At 31.2% G+C, this 21,250-nt stretch overlaps 1 protein-coding gene across 1 annotated transcript; it reads right to left on the minus strand.

Annotated features, from left to right (window-relative positions):
• Positions 1 to 8,645: 8,645 nt before the first annotated feature.
• On the minus strand, positions 8,646 to 17,581 carry LOC130448978 (UPF0764 protein C16orf89). The gene is made up of 5 exons (XM_056786612.1): positions 17,379 to 17,581; positions 13,921 to 14,058; positions 11,571 to 11,844; positions 10,187 to 10,347; positions 8,646 to 9,002 (listed from the first exon to the last, which is right to left on the minus strand). Exons 1-5 carry the CDS (start codon positions 17,551 to 17,553, stop codon positions 8,776 to 8,778), a joined length of 975 nt encoding a protein of 324 aa, XP_056642590.1. The 5' UTR covers positions 17,554 to 17,581; the 3' UTR covers positions 8,646 to 8,775.
• Between the last annotated feature and the right edge of the window lie 3,669 nt (positions 17,582 to 21,250).

The following is a 21,250-nucleotide window of genomic DNA, read 5'->3' on the forward strand; positions in this document are numbered from 1 at the left end:
AAGGATATAGTTTATTAGGTCCACTCAAATTATGGGGGCTAGAGGTATGGATAGTGATCTGCCTATTTAAAAAAGTATCCGTCGTAATGTGTTAAAAATTTTGTACAGCTCAAATGGTTGAAATTTTCTATTAAAACTGGTTGACTCTAAAATGATATTAAATTTCTAGCTCGGCATATTTCATACTGTACTTGCGCCGTTCTGGAAGGTTTTTGAACTATTATTCATCGTATACAGCCGAATACTTTTTCAACTTTTCTTCAATATGAAATATTTCTTCTCCATAATTTAAATATAATGTACAAAAAAATCCGACAATCCGATTTCTTTACTGATTTACTAACAGTAAACTTTCTTATGAGATTTCTGTGAGGATATGAATTATTATTCAAATTTAACTAGTCTATTCAATCATAGTAGGTAATATTAATGAACTATTTTAACTTAGTCAAAAATATTACAAACGTACCTAAAGTTTGGAACAGCCAAATGGAATAAATTCTTTAATTGTGATCTGTGACAGTAGACAACTTTTTTATTTCTAAAACAACCTAATGTATACTAAGTATTAATTTTTTGGATTCTTCGAAAAATTCTAGACATAACTCATGTACAATGTCTTATACTTATCTTCAACTGTTTTGAAACATTAAGTGTTTTCAGATTTATTGACAAAATTAACATTGCACAAATTCGCTACTACTACGACACTGAAACCCTTATAGGTAATTATTTATTAATAATGTATATTATAATGTAAAAAAACAAAATAATATTAATGTCAATATAGTGAATATTCAAAATGCTCGCTGCGACGTCTTGGCAATATGCTAATCTGTTATAGAAATATCTTCTAGCGTTATTTAACATCTCAAGCGTGACTGATGTAATCGCAGGCGAGATTTATCTTTTCAAGTCATTTAATTTGAGGTGCGCCATCTTGCTGAAACTGTATCATATTCGCAGGAGATTGTAGGTTTGCTGGATCCAGTAATGATTCTCATTAGACCAATAGATTTTAACGATTAACATGACAGTGCAAATGGGCTCTCATCAAAAAACAAAACATTTGCTAATTGTGCCTTGGGATATTTCTTGCAACTTCCATGTGTGTCCGTGTATTTTCTCCATAATAATCATTAACAGATTGGTTTATTTCATGCATTTCTGTATTTATTACGTATAGTTAACGAAATTCAAATGACACTGATCACTACAATCAAGGAAGGTTACGTAAACAATAAGTTTCTGTATGACTTTTAAACGAAAATAAACAAAACTTTTTTTTGTATTTCTTTACTTAATGTCTGTGAAATGGGAACTAATTATTTAGTGTAATACAGAGAATTTGTGGAATAAAATAATTTTCTTTTTTTAATATATATTTGTAGTGACTCTGAATTATAAAAAATAAGAAAGAAATAAGTTGGTAATAGCCAATGTCACATGATTTTTTAGAAAAAATGTGCATTTAAAAATACAAATCGACGTGTGTAAGCGTTTTCCCAATACTTATTTATCAACGAATTTATTCCAATTGGCTGTTCCATACCGTAAAATTGAGATACAAGTATTATGGCAATTAGGTATAAGATATATTAAATAATACTAGGCATTTATTTAGCTTTTCAAAAAAATAGGGTGAACCATTTGAAATGGAAAACTTCATTATATTAAGAGAAAAATCAAAGATCTCAAAATAATGGAAATACCACCATAATACCGACAATATTATAAACTGAAATATACAAGAAACTTGCAAAATATTATCTTACGTTTTTAGATATCTAACTTCATTTTCGTAGGTAATCATATAGTTCCTTAATATTTACAACTCCATAATTAGGATTTTTTAGTGACTTTTTTTATTACAATTATAGAGCACCAGCGTTAAAAATGGATTTACATTTACATTACGTACATTAGATAATATCTTGATGATGTCAGTACATAATCAACCGATAACCGATAACAATGTAAGTATGATATTAAGAAAACGCACAACATAATTATTATGTTATATTATGTTGCCAAAATGTCACAAATATTATTCTACTCTCAACATTTTTCAACCAACGCAATCCTTGAAAAAATTTATTCATTGAAACATAAATATAAGAAGGTCCAGGAAATAACACATTATCTTTCTCAATTTAGGTGAACTGCCATATCACTTTCATTAATCATTAGTTTTATTAGTAATATCAAAAAATACTTTTTTATGGGAAAAATAAATTATTATGATACGTAAAAGAACATTATCATTTTTCTCATTTATTTTGGAGTAAAACTTAATGTAATCACAAATACTATTTTGCCTTTACGTTCTATGCCAGATATTGACATGCAGTAAATGCGATAAATCTTGAAGAAAACTAGCTAGCTCTATAAGTTGATGAAATAGCACATTTTTCAACAAATTGATGCATTGAAATATATGAAACAGTATATTGTACAAGTTAGAAAAAATTATATTTCTTCCGAACCAAAGACAAGGGCCGTAAATCAAACAAAAAAACATTAAGCCATTTTCTCTCGTGTACTGTTTCTAAGGATACGTTCTTCTTATTTGTAAAATTGTAATTAACAGATTTTAGAAAGTAATTACTGGTATATAGTTTGTATTCAATATATTTTCAATATTAATGTCCCGAGTGCATGTCAAATTGTCGATAATTCGCCCACTCGAGGATATTATGAGACAATTTGACATGCACGATAGGGCATTTTGGCAGACTATTTCCTGAGAAAAATTTAATTTAAAATAAACTTAATTCTGTGTTTAAAATTTGTTATTCTTTAAATTATACCGTAGTTGACGATCATCATACTGGCATTGAATTGGTATCTACGGCAACTTATTGACAACAGTTTTGTTCGTGAAAAAATATTTCAAAATGAGTTTACGTTTTGGGCAGAATTCCACGCAAGTAATAGACGCCGCAGTGGATAAACTAACTCCACTGAATACGAAGAGGAAATTGTACAAAAAATGCGAAATGACAGTAGCGAAGTAACAATAAGAAGTGGTGGAAGCAGCATAGAAACACCATCGTCGGCCTCCAGTAAAGTTGTATATTCTAATTGCATTTTCAATAATTGTTCCTTTTCTTAAAATATAAAATTAAAACCAAATGATGTTTATTAATCCTAGACGAAAATTTGGCACTAGTGCAAATTATCGATAATTTGCACTAGTGCAGTATTATCGCTGAAATTTGATCGTTGCTAGGAAAACATAAAATATTACAGCTTTTTGGTTGGCTTAAATTTTTCGAAGGAAATAGTCAGTTTAATAAGAAATATTAGATGAGGTCGATACTTTGATTGGGAAAGGTACTAAGCATCCACATCATTGTTGCATTACGGTGTAGTGGCGCTGGAGGTTGAATCGATTCTAATATACTTTCTGATTGAGTTAACAGATCTGTTTCTGGATTAATTAAAATAGTCCCAGATTACCTTCGAAAGTATGTAATTCTAAATTCAGTATTTGCAAAATTTCGCTGTATCTTTTACCAACTTTATTTATTTTGTTTTGTACATTTATCGTTTTGGTAATAAAAAAAAGCTGGACTCATTCGTGCTTCGTCGCAGCTTTGGATATTTTCTATAAATTTGGTATAATTTTCCTGTGACTGAGGAATTTTCTTTTTAGTATTGGATATTTTCATTAAAAAGGCCGAATGAAAATCTTCTCGAAGCTTATCACAGCGGCATGTTCCTGTCAGGTCAACAACGGCATGCCACTATCAGGCCAATAACTGAAGTATTCTAAATTTGAAACCATAAAATCCATATTCCAATAGTTATTTATGTATTAAAAACGTAAAGTAACAGACTACCGCTTGAGATCGAATTTTGCGATCCTTTGAATTATACTTATGATTTAAAATTACACTTCCACATTTTAGTTGTCATATTCCATTATATTAATGTTAAATGTAAAAGTACAATTGTTACAATTATTTATTGCAATTTTTGTCGAGTGAGGTATGTCAAACATATCAACAATAACAAAGGCTTTTGGAATTCATCTTTTAATTTCATCTAAATTTTTATATGAATTACTGAATGATACTGAAAGAATTTATGAAGCTGTTTCAAATGGTTACTAAAGTATATAGTATAGTTTTATCTGGTAACTTTCTTGTTTTTCGTCGCCATGTTTAATTCCACCAACTTTGATAAAACTAGCGAGCGAAAAAGCTTCCTTATTTTGCTTTTCATTAGGTGTATTTTTTAAAACTTGGAATTTGGAGTGGAGGTATTGACTGTTTTAAACAATATTTTTTCGATCAAAGTATTTTCAGAAAAAGAAATGCCTTTGGCTAGCATTCTTTAGTCCATAATGTTACTGTGGTTACATATTTTTGATTTGATGTGCTTGGTAACAAATTAATACAAATATCGAATGCTTTTTAAACAATATCTGGAAATGTATTTTCAGATTCTAAATCTTCGTATTCCATTATAATCAATATCTATTAAATCTGAAATATTCTAGCATTGAAAACAATAATAAAACTTCTCGTTTAGAAAGTTGGCAGTAAAAATAATCTTAATAATAATAATAGCAGTATTTTGTTGGAGGTTGTTATGGAAACGCTGGTAAATGTTTTTCTGCTCAAATAATAGACTTTGCGTCCTAATCGTCGGCGTTGCGTCGTTAACATTGAAAACATAAATTTGACAAGTGATAATTCATGGTTGACTTAGGTTATTATATTAACAGTGAGAAAATATTTTTCACTATACTGAATTTCTCAATGCATCAGAAATTCTCCGTTTTTGAGGTCTGAAACATTTTATAGGATTCCTGGAAAATAATATAAATATAAATAATAACGAGTTTGGAAAGTGTATTTCGCACTAGTTACTGTTTTGCACAAGCCACGTAGAGGCGAGTCCTGAAACGTAACGAGTGCGAAATACACTTTCCAACGAGTTGTGTAAACTATTTTTCCTATGACCACGTATAACATTCTTCAAAAAAACGTATTTTTCGAATAAGAAAGTCAATTAAACAATATCACATGTGTGTTGAAAGGTATTTCAACATATGTTTTGAAAAGTGTATAAACACGTTAGCTGAAAAATTGAAAAATCCTACCAAATATTTTTTATTTTGTGATAGTAGAGATGACAAAAATGATAATCGATTATGAAATATTTTATAACTAAAGAATATAAAAAGAACCAATAGAACAATAAATTTTTTGAAACTATATTAGATACCTAACAAGAACTAAATAATTTATTATTTATGTTATTTTTAAGAATATGTGTGAAATAAGCTATTTTCTTAGGTAAAAATGAGTATGCAATCTATCATTTTCATAAGTAGTCGTAGGCAAAATAATTTTCCTATTTAAAATACTCTAATATATAGTTTATTTCCAAATAAAGCTAACGGCTTCAACTTGAATACGTTAAATGCAATAAACTGTATGACGTGATTTCAGTTATATAAATTTATTTCGTATAACGTTGTATAATGTTAATTACATATATATATATATATATATATATATATATATATATATATATATTATATGTAGTCACCTTATTATTACATTTCCATAATCTTATCAAATTATGATGTGGAATTTACGCAGTTCCAAGGATTCCAACATTTTTATCTGATAACGTAACAATTGATAATTTACGCTTGAAACTTTTCAAATATTTTATTCATTTTAGAAAACTTTTTAAAATTGAGATTTTTGAGGTGACATGGCAGAAGCAAGCCTACCTAATTCCAAAACAATTTGACAAAATCGGGAAAAGTGAGGAATTTAAATTGATCTACAAAATCGAATAAATATAGCAGATTAATCAGTTTAGTCAAATTGTGGATCTAATTCGTTGGTAAATGTTCATTTCATATTCTTCTTGCTACACGACCACAGATCAATTTGTTTAAAAAAATATTACGTAAAATATTTCGAATAAATATTTGATATACTTTAGTATCCTTAATAAATATGAATTAGTTTGATACAATATAAATTCCAAATAAATAGCTAATGTTCAAAATTGACTGAATTTTGATACATACTTTCTGTTTGTGGCAGAAAAATAGTCTTTATCAGGTCCGAATAAAATAAATATATACTCATGGCTTCTTCAACATTTAGCACTTATATTGATTTTTTCGATTTAATCTTGCTACAGAATACTATCCCAGTACGAGATTTTCGATTAGAGATTAACCCACTTACACCAACTCAATATCAAAATTTAATGTCCAAAAATCTTTTTTATGTTTAAAAACCAAAAAGTACAAAACCCATAAGTCTTAAATTAGTAACTTGAAATTTCACAGCAACATCTATACTACTTCTTCTTAGGCTAAGCTACAAGTAATGGTTCATATTGACTAACCGGAAACCGACCACATCTTGACTAATAATTTAATGATGCATCGAGGTACCGTTCCAGTCTGTTAGTCAGACAACCAAATTGTAAGAGTATTGTTTACAGATAACCAACAAAACTGCATTAAAAATTTGACGAACTAAATGAATTGTACTTATAATTATGAAAGTCAATGTCAAAGAACTGAAGAACTATGTTCAATATGAGAAAATTGAAAATAAGTTGGTAGATCATAAGGCCTCCATTACTCTATGCAGACTGCAACCAAAGACAGGTAGATACGTGTAAAAATTAATTCTAAATATTGTTCGGAATTAGAAGTGGAGATGAGTTGGCGTCTGCTGGTGCAATTCAAAATTAGAGACTACGAACGAAAAGTTGAAACACCTTCCTGTCGAGATCCAACTATATCGAAAACGAACGAAACCTATTCTCTTTGCAACAGCGAACCACATATATGTCAATATCAACAGCGATTTGACAGGCGTCAAGTTTTCGAATGATATGTATTTAAATATTTGTCATGCCATATAGCCTGAAAAGTAGTTTTTCCTTTGAGTAACAGTCGGACTCTTATTTATAAATTAGAACTGAGATAAACACTAATATAAACTAAATATATTAGGCGTAACTCTAACTTCCACGAAATTTAATGTCTAGCACATGAGCTAATTCTCTATATTTTATTGATATATTGATATACTATACATATAAATCTATCACACGAGCTGATTCTTTATGTTTTATTGATACATTGATATTCAGATTATTGAATAGCAATAAAATTATAAAATTCTGACCTTGAATAGAAAAATTGGAACAACTGAAGGGAACTGAATCAGATATAGACAATATAGAAACTACGTTGTCTATAGCTACATTATAGATTATATTTATACAAAAATGAGACATATTTTTCTGGAAACTGAAGAAATGGTCAAACTTATCGTAAAAGATATTAACTATAAATGGAGAATGAAACACGAGAAAGGATGCATTATAAAAATTGGGACAGAGCTTATTAATAAAAGTTGTAGGAGTTCATAACACAAAATTGTCAGCAAGAACAGGATGTGTAAGTTGAAAAACATTGTGAAATGAAATTTAATGGCTGACATATTCGTTAACTGACTAATTAAGTGGCTTTTCATATTTTAAAATAGTCAACAATGGCAAGACACCAATTTCAAGAATGGCTTTCAATTTCCCAGAGATCCCAAACATTACGAGTATGAACTATCTTATGACAATTACTATTAAAATATAACATGGAAAATATGACGGAAGCATCAAAATTAACTTTGATGTCTTCAAGACAAACGGTAAGCTAAGTATACAGTATAACACAAAATAATGGAAACTATCTTACCTCAATTATCAATCAGTACAATATAAATTAAAAAACTAAAATTCTTATAATAAATCGAGAAATTTAAATACAAGAACTACACGATATCCTACAAGATATCCCAGCTGAACATACTGTTTACTTCTCACAGTACTCACAATTACACTGTCTGACGTTTTTATAACAATTTTATCGTCATAAGAGACGGAAAATAAACTTTTTCTTCAAGCATATAATAATATCTATATTATTTTCAGCAAGACAGATAGTAGAAATAACCTATTCTTCTACTAGTAAAATAATGAGCACTCATTATTGTATTAAGGGTATTGTAACCAGCAGGAACTGTTATTAAATTTTTATTTAATGGAAGAGAGGAGTGTGTACAACAGCGCAAAGGGTACGGTGGTGCAAAGGATACAGTGGAACAAAATACCTTATTAAAGATGTTGATTGCTTTTGATACTTATGTCATCTAATTAAAAAATGTTGCAGCCATATTAGTAACGCAATTAACTTCTTTTAGGACAGGTAGAAAGTTGAGGTCTGACTGAAACAGAACTGGCATTTCTTTTTTTGGCGCTTTTTCTTTTTTTTTTCAAGTCATGAACATATTAGTTGTTTATTTTTAAATATTAATAAGGGCATAAGAACTTCAAGTAAGTTTTTGTTACGCACAATTAGCGTAAAGATTTGTTTTCATGAAAAAAATGAATGATTTTGCGATATGGTATACCGCCGTTTCCTGAAGATTTCGTGATTTGTGGAGGATGGATGTTTGGAGGAATAGGAAAACACAAAAAACTGCCAGCAATTGGTAGACAAAAGGATATGGCACGTCCTTAGGAATGCGAAATATTAGCTTATCCAATAAATTATTATCGACAAAATAGACAGATGAAAAGCATAGTGAAAGTTATTTTTAAGAAGTAGAAATATGGCAGTTTCGTACTCCCAACGTTTGAGTGCAGTATCGAACTTTGAAAAAATTATAAAAACTATTTTTTCAATGATGTTATTATAACAATAATACAATCACAATTTCGTTAGACTGGAATAAATAAATATTTAAAGTATAGAGCTAGAGCAGCAGCGCCTAATCCTGTCGCATGATCTGAACATCCATAATTTATGGTATGGCTGGTTCTTTTATTTCTGATTTTGTATATAGGAATACTTTCATAGCAACCATGTGAATTTTGCCATTTTAGCATTTCATCTAACCATTTTTCTTTAAAAAACTCTCCATATCCCTCAATACCACAAAGTACAACTGAAAGAGATTTATTTTATAGAAACTGAATATTTACAAGTAAAAATTTTAGCTTTGGGAGTAATTATATTTGGTTTCTATTACTTTAATATTAGTATTCTTCGAATGGAAATACATAAAATATAACAATTATATAAAAGTAGAGTAATGCATTATTCTCCCGTTTCTATTGCATGTTTGGCTTGCCGACTTTCGAAATGTTTTGAAGTTTTCCATGTTTCAAAAAAATAATACGGTGACAATATTATGACTTATTTCTGTTATGATTACTTATATTTTTCGACTGAAAAATTAAAGAATAGAAGAAATATCTACTAATTATGAATGATTTCTACTGTTTCGCGAGATAATACTTTTCTTGATTTTATCTCAAATCAATACCACAGCTAGTGAACATCAGTAATATCAGTTAAAAATTTGAAAACATGTAATTAGTAATTGAGCATTCTTTTCTAAAAATATTAAAAAAATAAGTCTCTAGTAGAAAAAACAAAGGAACATTCGTTAAAACACAGTTATTTTGCTGGCAACAGCGTTGGTGTAGTGGTAATGTAAACAGTTTGTTCGCAACAACTCCATCTTGTTTGTTTTAATCTGTCTAGGATAAATAAATAAACATATTAACTGGAAAAATTAGACTGTGTTTCTCACTGGGTTATAATACTAACATTGCTTTATAAACGGTCACATGCAAGCAAATTAATCCTCAAAGTACATATTTGATGGACAAAGAATCGTAATTTAGAAATTTGGAGAATTTATACATCCAGATAAGAATTAGTCTGTTGAGAAATAATTCAAACAAGATCACACAATTGAATTATCTATTAAAATTTCGTGATAAAAAAACTAATGAATATTATTGAGTTTCTTGTTTTAGTCTTGTGGTATAAATTTGAATTATTTGTACAGTTCATTACTTTTGAAAGTGGTATTTTTAACCGTATCTACGGGATTTGCGTGGAGATGTGGTGTTGCATTACAGTTAAATAGAATGAGTTTCTCATTACGATCGTAAAAGAAGACTAAAGATCTTATTTATATTGTTCATTATAAAAATATTGTTTCTTTTGTATTTGTCGGTAAATAATGTCAGTAATAAGACCAATATGTTAGTGATTTAATGCAAACTCTCTGTTTGTTAAATAATTATTTAATTGAGTATTAACATTTTTCATCTTTACCTTGCTCTAAAAATATGTCATGATAAGGAAACTTCAAATATTCATTGGTTTTGGCTTCCTTTAAAATATAAGAGCAGAATAACTTGATATAGTCCTTTGTTTTGATTAAATCTCCTGAGATTAGACAATCTTGTAATCTTTTGATTTGCATATACAACAATCTAGAATATAAAATTTCAAATAATAAATATGATATACTTGAAATCAAATTTATGATGAAGCAAATAATAGAATACTATTACATTATTTGTACCATTCATATAAAATTAGTTGAAAAAGACCATTTAGACTTTCTTACGCAAACCTCAAACAATATGTATAATAAGTAGTAAATCTTTCTCTAATCTTTCATTTTATCGGATTTATTTATGTAGTAAATTTAAGTATAAATGAACTTTTATTTTCTTCATGTAACTGAAAACTAAAACGAAAGAGTAAAAAATATCTATATACAAAGAGGCGACTTTTCGGAAGAATAACTCCAATTAAAAAGTTACTGTACTGTAAAAAAGTTTTTACGTTTCAACCTAATCTTCTTTTAACTTAGCTCACTTTCAGAAAGTTTCCATTTTTTTACATCATCCAAATAAGTGATCTTCATAAAATACGCGTTTTTGGCTGTCATTCTCCTCTGGATTTTCCCAGAATTGATTTTCACTAAGAATTTTTTTCAAATTGGGGAAGAGAAGGAGATCGCATGGAGCCAGGTCCGCTGTATATGGTGAATGAGGCAATAAATGCAAGCGAGTTTTTTATTAAGATTCAGATTGGAGTTGGTTGTTTATATATAACCTTTTATGCAAATTATTGCATACCCGTTCGGATGAAATATTTACTTCTCATGAACTTCTCTTGGACGTTCGCTAAAAACAAGGATATTATTCATTATTGCTGGGGTAGTAATAGTGAATGATGTTTCCAGGTGTTCAGCATTATCCATATTCATACAAACTATTCCAACGAACGGAGCACTTTCAGAATAATATTTACGTAACATTTTCTCGGTTTCTTCAGTTCATTTTCCAAGTAAAAAACAATGTGTAAATAACGCGCAAAATTCTTTTTTCTCCATCTTTACCTAACAAAAAAACAGTTTTTATATTGAGTATTAAAACCATTTCTGGAGTTATTCATTCTCATCATTTCATACAACACATATATCTGGAGACTATAGTCATTTCTGTCCCTGTCCAAAACCGTTCATTCTGTCCTAAAAAATACGGTTTATCTCCCACGAAATACAACCAGAAATTTCGGAAATTCCGATGAAAGGTTATATAAATAATTTGTATAATGAATTACTAAAAAAGTAACAATATTGTGTTATAAATAAAAATGGGATTGATAAAGATTGAAGTTGTATTTAAGAGTACTTAATATTTACCTATGTGTCAATAAATAACCTGTATCAATTCGGTAAGTATCTAGCATCATTTCTTTACAAATGCTGCTAACATAACAATTTTGATCTGTCGATAGTTCTAGTAGTTCCCTTAGACATAAATTAGTTTCTACTCCTTTGTAAATAGCGCGCTTATTTTTCAGAATCTCCGTAGGTGACCAATTAACATATATCCCCAAATTGGGTAGTTCTCCGAAAGTAATGTTATTTGGCAACGTTTGGGACCATTTTTGGAAATCCAGTAGTTTATTAGCAACTGAAAAAGTTAAAAATTATTAGTCTCAATTATAATTGTGAAATAGCGTCATACCGCAGCCTTTATATATATATATATATATATATATATATATATATATATATATATATATATATATATATATATAATTCGCTAATTAGAAAATTCAAGCAAAATGCTCATTTATTAATAGTTGTCTAGCATCATTGCCATTGCCACCGATTTCTAGATTTACTAATTCCTCAATATGCTCTTGATCATCCATATTAACCTATTTCCCTGGATTTACTTCATGCATTGCTATTGTAAATTCTGAACTGCCCATTTCTTTTCATTGCAGTGCATGTAGACGTACTTCGGGAGTAGAGAGCAAATTGCTAGTGAAAATATTTTAAAAATTTTGGATACTCCTACTGTAATTGTTATTAAAATTATCCGTTGCATAAAATCGTAGAGTCAAATAAAAGTTAATAAAATAGTTGTATGTACTTCCTCCATTGGAAAAAATATGTTTCCCTATTAAATCTGAAGCATTGAAAAAATTCACTTTTATCATATTTATTAAGGTGTCTTCCCTGTGTCGAAAGATCTTTAGTCTTCTAATAATAATTTCATCATCAGACGACGAACTTCAACTTGTATCTAATATTCTATTCATGCTTTATGGACAATTACAACGATCAAAATATTTGGTTATTGTATAAACAATCGAGGTTATATTCAATATTCGTTAATGTTTTCACGGATATGTGCTTCTATGCTCAGGTAAAGTCGACTTTATGATATAAAAGTAAGGAAATCGGGATTCAAGATGTTCGATTATGGAACGCACTCATAGAATTTAAAGAGACTAAAGACATTTTAATTTCATTATGTAACCGGTCGATAGAAATCGAATGAAACTTGCGATTAGATCGACCACCGAGATTTTAGTAGCCTTAGAAAAAAATGTTCTACAAGACTACGATGTTATTATTATATTTACGGTACGTTTTGGAGATGTCCTACATTAGCTTCAATTTATATTATCAATGAATAAATTGTTTTGGAGTGTATTGTATGGAATTTACAAATTTCTGATTGAATTTACGATGTACCAGTAGTAAGGTCCATATTTTTTACAAATAGAAAATATTGTTTAATGTCATTAATTGATCATTGAAAAACTTATACTGTTGTCTATTTTCATACATAGTTTCCATTTCTTTTGACACACTTTTGAAGACAGTGCTCTTGCTTTTGTATTCCTCGAAGAAATCTTTCGCCATTCTGTTGAGGAAAAAGTGAAAATCACTAGGAATCAAGTCTAGGCTATAACGGAAATAGGACATAACAGTCCATCCAAATATCTTCAATAGGTTCTGTGTTTGTCTAGCGACGTGAAGTTGAGTTGTCCTGAAGAAGCACTACTCCCTCCGTCAGTCGTCATCTCCTGTCATTCTGGATTGTTATTGGTCAATATTTCACGATATCTGTTTGATTTCAGTGTCATCTTAGGTTACATGAAATCCAATTCTGATACCATAACATAATCGTCATAGCCTTTCCTGTCAACTGCATTTGTTTAAATTTATTTGTGACGTCACTGAGAAGATTTGAACTTTGAGGCACAGTCAAGGCGTTACTACTTGCGTCCGTTAGACAGCATCCAGGGGCCCCAACGAGCTCTCGTCTTGTAATAACCCAACATTTCTATTAGAGTTCTTTCAGTTATGCAATGGGGAGCTTCAGGAATGCGCTCAATAAGTTCACGGACAGTGACCCTCTGATCGTTGAGCAGCTCACTGTTGCTCACTGAACAATCACATCCGAAATCGACCGCCTTAAACTCCGTTCTTCATCACGAACTTAATGCTATCCTAACAGCTACCAAACGAACACCGAGCGACGTATGAGAGTCACTGCACACGGCATTGTTGTCGGATTTAGCTTAACACCTTCTGAATTATAAATATCTTATCTTTATTACGCAACACATATAAATAGAAAACGAATATATGTTATAGCGCTTTACAAATTAGTTTCATATGCATATCTAGTAGTACCAACGCCAAAATAAAGCAACAAAAGAAGCAAACATATTTAAAACATTCTTACATGTTATCATATATGATGGATCATTTGGTAGCATCGGTTGAGCTTTAATAAGTATACGTTGACACTGTTCTATTAAATATTTTACATCATAATAAATATATCGACTAATAGGTAGATCCAATATTTTGGCTAATTGTGCTGGAAATAAAATAGTTGGAAAGCAAAATTATACATATATACATACAAACTAAAATTAAAGGATAAATGAAGTATGCTACTGTAGAGAGGAGACTATTTGAGTAGAATCAACATTCAAGAAACATTATTTACTATATAAGTATTTCAAAATTTATAACCCGAGATCTTGTTCAATACTGATACAATTAACCATCAAAGGTTTTTGAAACTTACAGCAACTCTTACAGCAACTAACCTCTGATATTACAATACTACGCCAATGAATATAATGAGCTATGGCGGATAACAATAGAGGTGAGTAGATACGTAACAAATTCTCATTGCACATAATCTTCATCTTTCAAACATTCATTATAACTAAATTTTTAGATCTAACGATCGGTGGTAACAGCGTTATCGATTAAGTGAAAAGGTGTAGGGTTTCGAACGAACCCTCTATAGAGTATAAAATATATTCAAAACAAAATATTCACCTAATTGATTCAGGTAAAAAACATAATGGAACAACAAATTAATAATCTCAGACTTCAATCCTTCTCGTCGAGAAGATTGGGAGGGTATCAGAGCAGTAATAATAATAAACTAGAAAATGCTATTCACACTTTAAATTTTACAAATCAGCAGATATAGACGGAACGTCATTGCACTTAGGAGAAAGGACCCGAATATTTAAAAGCCACATCACTCGAAGTAGGTTACATACCATTAATCTAGAGCAAAGCAAATATCATCTTCATTTCTAGCAACTTGTGAGTTGATTTATCACCAAGGCAAAGCTCCGCCCAGTAATCCATATTTATCAAAAAGAATACTAATTATTTTCCTACTTATAGGTTCATATAACGTGACATAGCAGAAGTAAAGAAGCACTAGCAAAGGACCACAGCAATGGAATAGGCGAGCTCAAAAAGGATGATAGTACCTGGACTAGTACACACGGCGAGGCTTGCCAAATCAACAGAAAGTATCATTTGAAATATAAATTCTTTTAAGCAGCACAAATTTTCATGAAAAGACAGCATCTATCAGAATCTACTCCAAAAAGAACTACCAATCCTTATAGTGCCTTTTCGTGCTATATTAGAACGAAACTGTTTGCTAAGGTGTTTCTACATAGATATCAATTTGCATTTGTGGTATGACGACTGTCTCTAGCTTGCATAATCTAAACAGGAAACTGGAAGAAGCTATAGATCATAAAAAGATAACGCTATTTGCTCAACAAACCAAAACATCCCATCCATCAAGCACTGGTAAGACGAGGAGTTGAACCAAGCATGGGGCTTCGATTATGGCAGTCCTGGATAGTCGCATTTGACCAATGCAGGATATGAAGTCTGTGAATATGCCAATGACCTGGCGATACTTGTGTGGGGTACGCATGATGTTATCGTATGGGATCAAATGCAATCTATTCTGAGGTGGTGTGCCAATGAAAGTATGAACATAAACCACTCCCTCACCCTTGTTCCATTCACTAGGAGGAACAAGTACGCTTCAATACCCTCAGAATAAATGGGGTCGAACTAGCCCTTAAGTTAGACTGACATGTAGACAACTCTTTAAAGCAGTAAGCCATAAGACACGAATTGCTTATAATTGATAATAGAAATAATAGGTAAGCTGCAAAGGGCGGCTTGTTTTGTCGCAATAATAAGTGCGACAGAAGACAAAATCTTCATAGGGAATGAAGCAATAAAGTCGTCAATAAAGACATACAAGGAACAGAACATGAAGCTCGATGACCTGATTATAGATCTCAGTATTCTAAAAGAATGTAAGGTTCCATGGATATGATCACGGATTCCATGTGTTGCAAATTATGCTTTATCAAAAGATCGAAATCGTAATAGTGAGTCGACAACAACGCATAAATCCATAGATTACGTTCCCTCGATGCACATTGGTATTTTACACTGATGGCTCGAAAATGGAAGTAGGTGCGGGATATATGGCCCAGAAACGGAACTTTCCATTTTTTACGCTTAAACATATGCTATTCTAACATTTGCAACTCGTAACAACCGCAATGCAAAGAAATTTATTTTATCAGATAGTAGAGCAGCCCTTCATGCACTTGACTCATAAAATTGAGTCAAAACCAACTAGGGACTGCACCCGAAATTTGAACTGGGAGCAAACAACAAAGTTACTTTAATGTAGGTACCCGGCCACACTCCTCCACATCGACCACAACCTCTTATAGGCGCCCCAAAATAAATCGAACCATGGACTTGAAAAAAGTGGGAAAACGAGAAGACTCCCGACAACTCGTTTCTGCAAGGAATCAAAAGAAAATGCCGGACATCTCCTCTGTGAATGCGAGGCTATGCATATGCAAAGGCCACGGTACTTACATTCAAGCTTTTCAAAGCCAGAACATGTAGGCCGCATAGCTTCCAGACCGGTAAACAGTCTGGAGTACACAATAGATCAATGTGCCAAATATTAGCGAGATAGATTCACAGCCTTTAAACACTAGCTCAACAAATCTAATCCAATCATACCAAAAATAGGTAAGTATGATTGATGAGAAGAGATATCCATGGAAAACTATCAGACACTATTTGCCAGTAAGACAAGCAAAGGTAGCTAGACAAAAAGATTAATTTCTAATATTAGTTTGACTCAATATAAACTTAAATGTATGAATTAACATCTGACACAACTACTCACTGGGCAAGGATGTTTCATGACTTATTTTGACCGATTTAAAATTACAGACTCATCAACTTGTAAATATTAACTTATGGCAGTCAGTGATTAGAGCGGTATGAGTGGTTGCATTGTGATTCATATTGTGAATACGATTGATACAAGATTTAAACAACCAGTTAACTTGAATTCTGCGAGATAAGAGAGGATAATACCAATATGCTATATAATGTAGTAAACAGACACAACTAAAATACTATTACTCACAACTTGGAGACGACATCCAACTTTTGGAGCACGAATTATGTCTTCAGCAAGATGGTAAACATTCAAGAATCACCCATGACGTTTATTGTTGATGTTCAGATGTTCACAGAAATATCCGCGAAGCATTTGAAAATTATACCATTGTATTGTCAACGGAGATCATTTTGAACAATAAATATGATAATTTAAATTTTATTCTTCATGTTTTCATGTTTAAAATCCCAATTATAATCAGTCTTTTCCACAAATTTTCCATTGACACATTTAAAACAATTAAAAAAGATTGCGTTTATGGTAGAGGGTTACGAATAAATATGTAAATTATTTGTGTATGAATCGCTTATATGGTTTGAACCCGGAGCTCTTTGAAATAATTTTGTTACAATTTGTATACTTACACTGAGCAAGTGTTAATCCAAAAAAACCGTCAAATCCGAATTGATATACATTCTCATTAATAAAATTTAAAACTTTTTCTAGTGATTTTTCCACTTCTATGTAAGTGATAGGATCACTAAATGCCACTTTGAACAGAATTGTGATTAATATTAGCGAAATAACCATTAGAAGCATTTGATTATTCTTTAAAGCAAGTATGACTCCAATTGGTACTTCTATAAAATAGTATGTATAATAATTGAAGTTACTTTTGTGTGGGTTGGGGGGGAGTGGAGCGGATCGTACACTTATTGTATATGAAATTAGATACCAACAAAAAATATTTTCGTCTAGGCCTACATTTGATACACACATGTTTGATTACATTTTAAAAATTGTGAATGCCACACAAGCATGCTCTATTTATTTGATGTATTTGATAGAATTTGGATTGGAAAAATATATGTGGCTTGTTGAAAAAAAGCTAATTTTGAATGTAACTTATAAAGCAGTAGGAAGAACAACCTGAGAATTTTTTTTATAGCCACGAAATCATATGCAGAATTAAGTTAGGTCACGATAGAGATTAAAAACCCTCCACCCTAGTCAAGTAAAACTTACATTGATTTACCGGACTAAGTGTCGACAATTCTCCAAAAAAATTTAATTTAATATTGGATAAAATAATTTATATTACAATGTTTAGAGAGTGTGCTGGACTTATTATTCTGGAGAAGCTATTAGTGAAATCGACCGCCATTCATCATCTGGAAGAATAAGACAAAAACGTAGTTTGCTACGAATATTACGGTAGAGGACATCACTTGGCAACATTAAAAATAATATGTCACTAAATACTCGGGCTAATAAAGATTTTAAGCATGAGAAACAATTAATATTTTTTTAGTAATTAGAAAATATGGTACTAAATATAATAATTATCCATTGGATATTATTTTGCTACGCATGGACTTAATGTTGCGGAAAATATACATTTCAACCTCAACTGCAGGTGTATGAGTGTTGCTGCTTAAATTTCTGGACAGACAAATAAAAATAAATATTTATAATTGAATATCGCTATATTGTTTTTCAAAATATTTTCCATTGAAATCAGTACACTTTTGCATGCGTTTGAACCAATTGTCGAAGCATTTTTCCATTCCGATTGAGATACATTCAAAACATGTGATTTGAACCAATCAACCGCTTCTTCAGGTGTACAAAAACGTTGACCTCGCAGTTTATTTTTAATCTGGAGTAATAAGAAGAAATTGACCGATCTACGTTGCTCTAATGGAAAGGTGGCGACATGTCCAGTTATTCCAAACAAACAAAGTACCGTTTGCTTCAAGGTGCTTCATATGTATAGATTCGTCACCTGTCACGATATTAGAGACGTCGTTTGAAGCACATCGATTGCATTTTTTCAGCATTTCTTTGCTCCAATCGACACAAGCTTGTTTGGGCGATTGTCAAATGCGGTATCCAACGCGAATAAATATTTTTGACAGCCAGAGACAACAATCGATTTTGGACGACCATCACGAAATTTATCCTGTAGCGAAGTGCGACCACGATTGAATTCGGAAAACCATCGAAGCACGGTGGCTGGAGATGGTGCTTTATCACAAAAAGTCGAAGCGAGTTCTTTTTTCATGATCGCTTCCAAGGGTTTATGATCAGTGTTGAATTTCATATCAAATCCATAAATAGAATAATGAAACTGTTGAGTAGCAAACATAATCGCCAACATCTCTTTCTCTATCTGCGCATACTTTTGCTCACAGGGGGTTAAGCTATTGGGTGACCTTCTTGAGATAGACAAACACCTAGACCGTCCATGGAAGCGTTATTGTCTATTTCTATAGGTTTTGTTGAATCAAAAAATGACAAAATTGGGGCATTAGTTAATGTATCTTTAAGTCTAGTTAAAGATTTATCATGCAATTTAGTCTATTGCCAATCAATATCATTCCTTGTCAAATTTCTAAGTGGAGCTGTTATTTTCGACATGTTGGGCAAGAACATTCCTAAATACTTAGCCATGCCTAATATTCTTAATAGTTCAGTTTTATCTTTGGGTTTTGGCATCTCTAGAATCGGTTTCACATAATTTCTGTTCAGTTTGACACCTTCCTTTGAGTAAAATTGACCCATAAACTTAACACTTCTAGATTTAAATTGAATTTTGCCTCTACTAAATTTTATATTATATTTTTGTGCTCTTTCCAAAACTAACCGTAAATTATTATCATGTTCCTGTTCATTACTGCCGGTTATAATCAAATCATCAAAGTAAAGACCTACACCTTCAATGTCACCAAATATTTCATAGTTTTGTTTTTGAAAGACTTCAGGGGCTGAGCAAATTCCAAAAGGTAGACAACAAAATGCATACCTTCCAAACGGTGTTTCAAAGACACAATATTCTTGACTTTGTTCATCAATTCGAATTTGAAAGTACCCGTCTTTCATATCTAAAACTATGAATTAATAAATTTAGCAGCTATTTCCTCGGCTGAAGGAATCAAAAATCTTTCTCGTTTTATTGATAAATTCAAATATTTTGGGTGAAGACACAAACGTAAATTCTTATTTTTTTTTAACTATCACTGAAACTTTCAGTTTCTACTTTTGCACATGTTTTATTCCAAGCAGGACATGAATTTTTCTCTTAATGTACATAGCCACAGAATTCACATTTCCCTTCTTTTTTTCTTTCAAAAAATGCTTAGATTTTACAGAACTAACACTAGCTTCATTCTGCAAAGCCTTCAGCTGTTTTTGACTAACTTCTCTTGTTCTACAGATGTCTAAAAACGTTGTTGGATAAAAAAATTAAATTTCAATTAAGCTACTAATTATTGCGTGGAATTCCTGCGGTAATTGTGAAAATCGAAGTGTGTTAATGTTAATGTTAATCTGGAGAAATCTTTTATATATTACATTAGGACAGTAACACAATTCAAACAATTATTTTCGTAACGCAAATACATTTCAAACAATAGAAAAAATATTTGATGATAGAGCCCTCATACAAACCATTTAAAATTTTTATTGGGGATACTAAATTGGGCTTCATTCATAAATAAAAAGATGTTATAGAGTGGATTATTTGTTCTCCTAGTTAGTTTACTTTGAAGTTTTTAACTGAATGGTTCGGTGTAAGTAAGAAATTTCTTCAATGCGCCGTCAAGTTTTCTCATATTTGTGTAACCAGTCAGACCATTTTCTATAAATTAGAAAAATGTATTTTGGTGTTGTAATCGGGGGCTAAGACAAACACTGTATGAAGTGTATGAAAATGACGAAGTATACCTTTTGCAGTTCCAATGATATGGCGAGAGACCTGACCTAAACAATTATTTTGATAATTGATATTTTTAGATAACAAAGAAAAGCGAATATGCAGACTCATCATTACCTATAGCGCCTTTGGACTGGAAATAAATTTTAGGAAATAAAGGATTCTAACGATTCTTCAAAATGCCCCGAGGAGTAGTGTACCATATTCACGTCTGGTTCCAATTTCAGCGAGCTATATTTGATTGTTTAAAAACTTACCCAAGAAACGAAAATTTCAACTTTTAGAAAAATAAATGACGCGTCTTCCATATTTTATACTATGGAAAATTCGTTACGTGCCTGTATTGATATAATTGGCTTATTGCAGCAACTCGATATCAAGCATTCTCCTTGTGAATGGCGCTTGTTCTTATACTCATTGGAATATACTCGTACTTTAAAAGTCATCTTAAATTTGGCCGGACAGGTCCGAATTTCAACCGGGATCTCAAAATATTGAACATCTGGTGCTTGTAGATCCAAAAAATTTCCTCTAGTCGCTAGTCAATCTTTGATTCAACAAGGAATCTACTTATTGCTGTTT

Source organism: Diorhabda sublineata, chromosome 9 (genome assembly GCF_026230105.1).
Source record: "Diorhabda sublineata isolate icDioSubl1.1 chromosome 9, icDioSubl1.1, whole genome shotgun sequence".
Lineage (NCBI taxonomy): Eukaryota > Metazoa > Arthropoda > Insecta > Coleoptera > Chrysomelidae > Diorhabda > Diorhabda sublineata.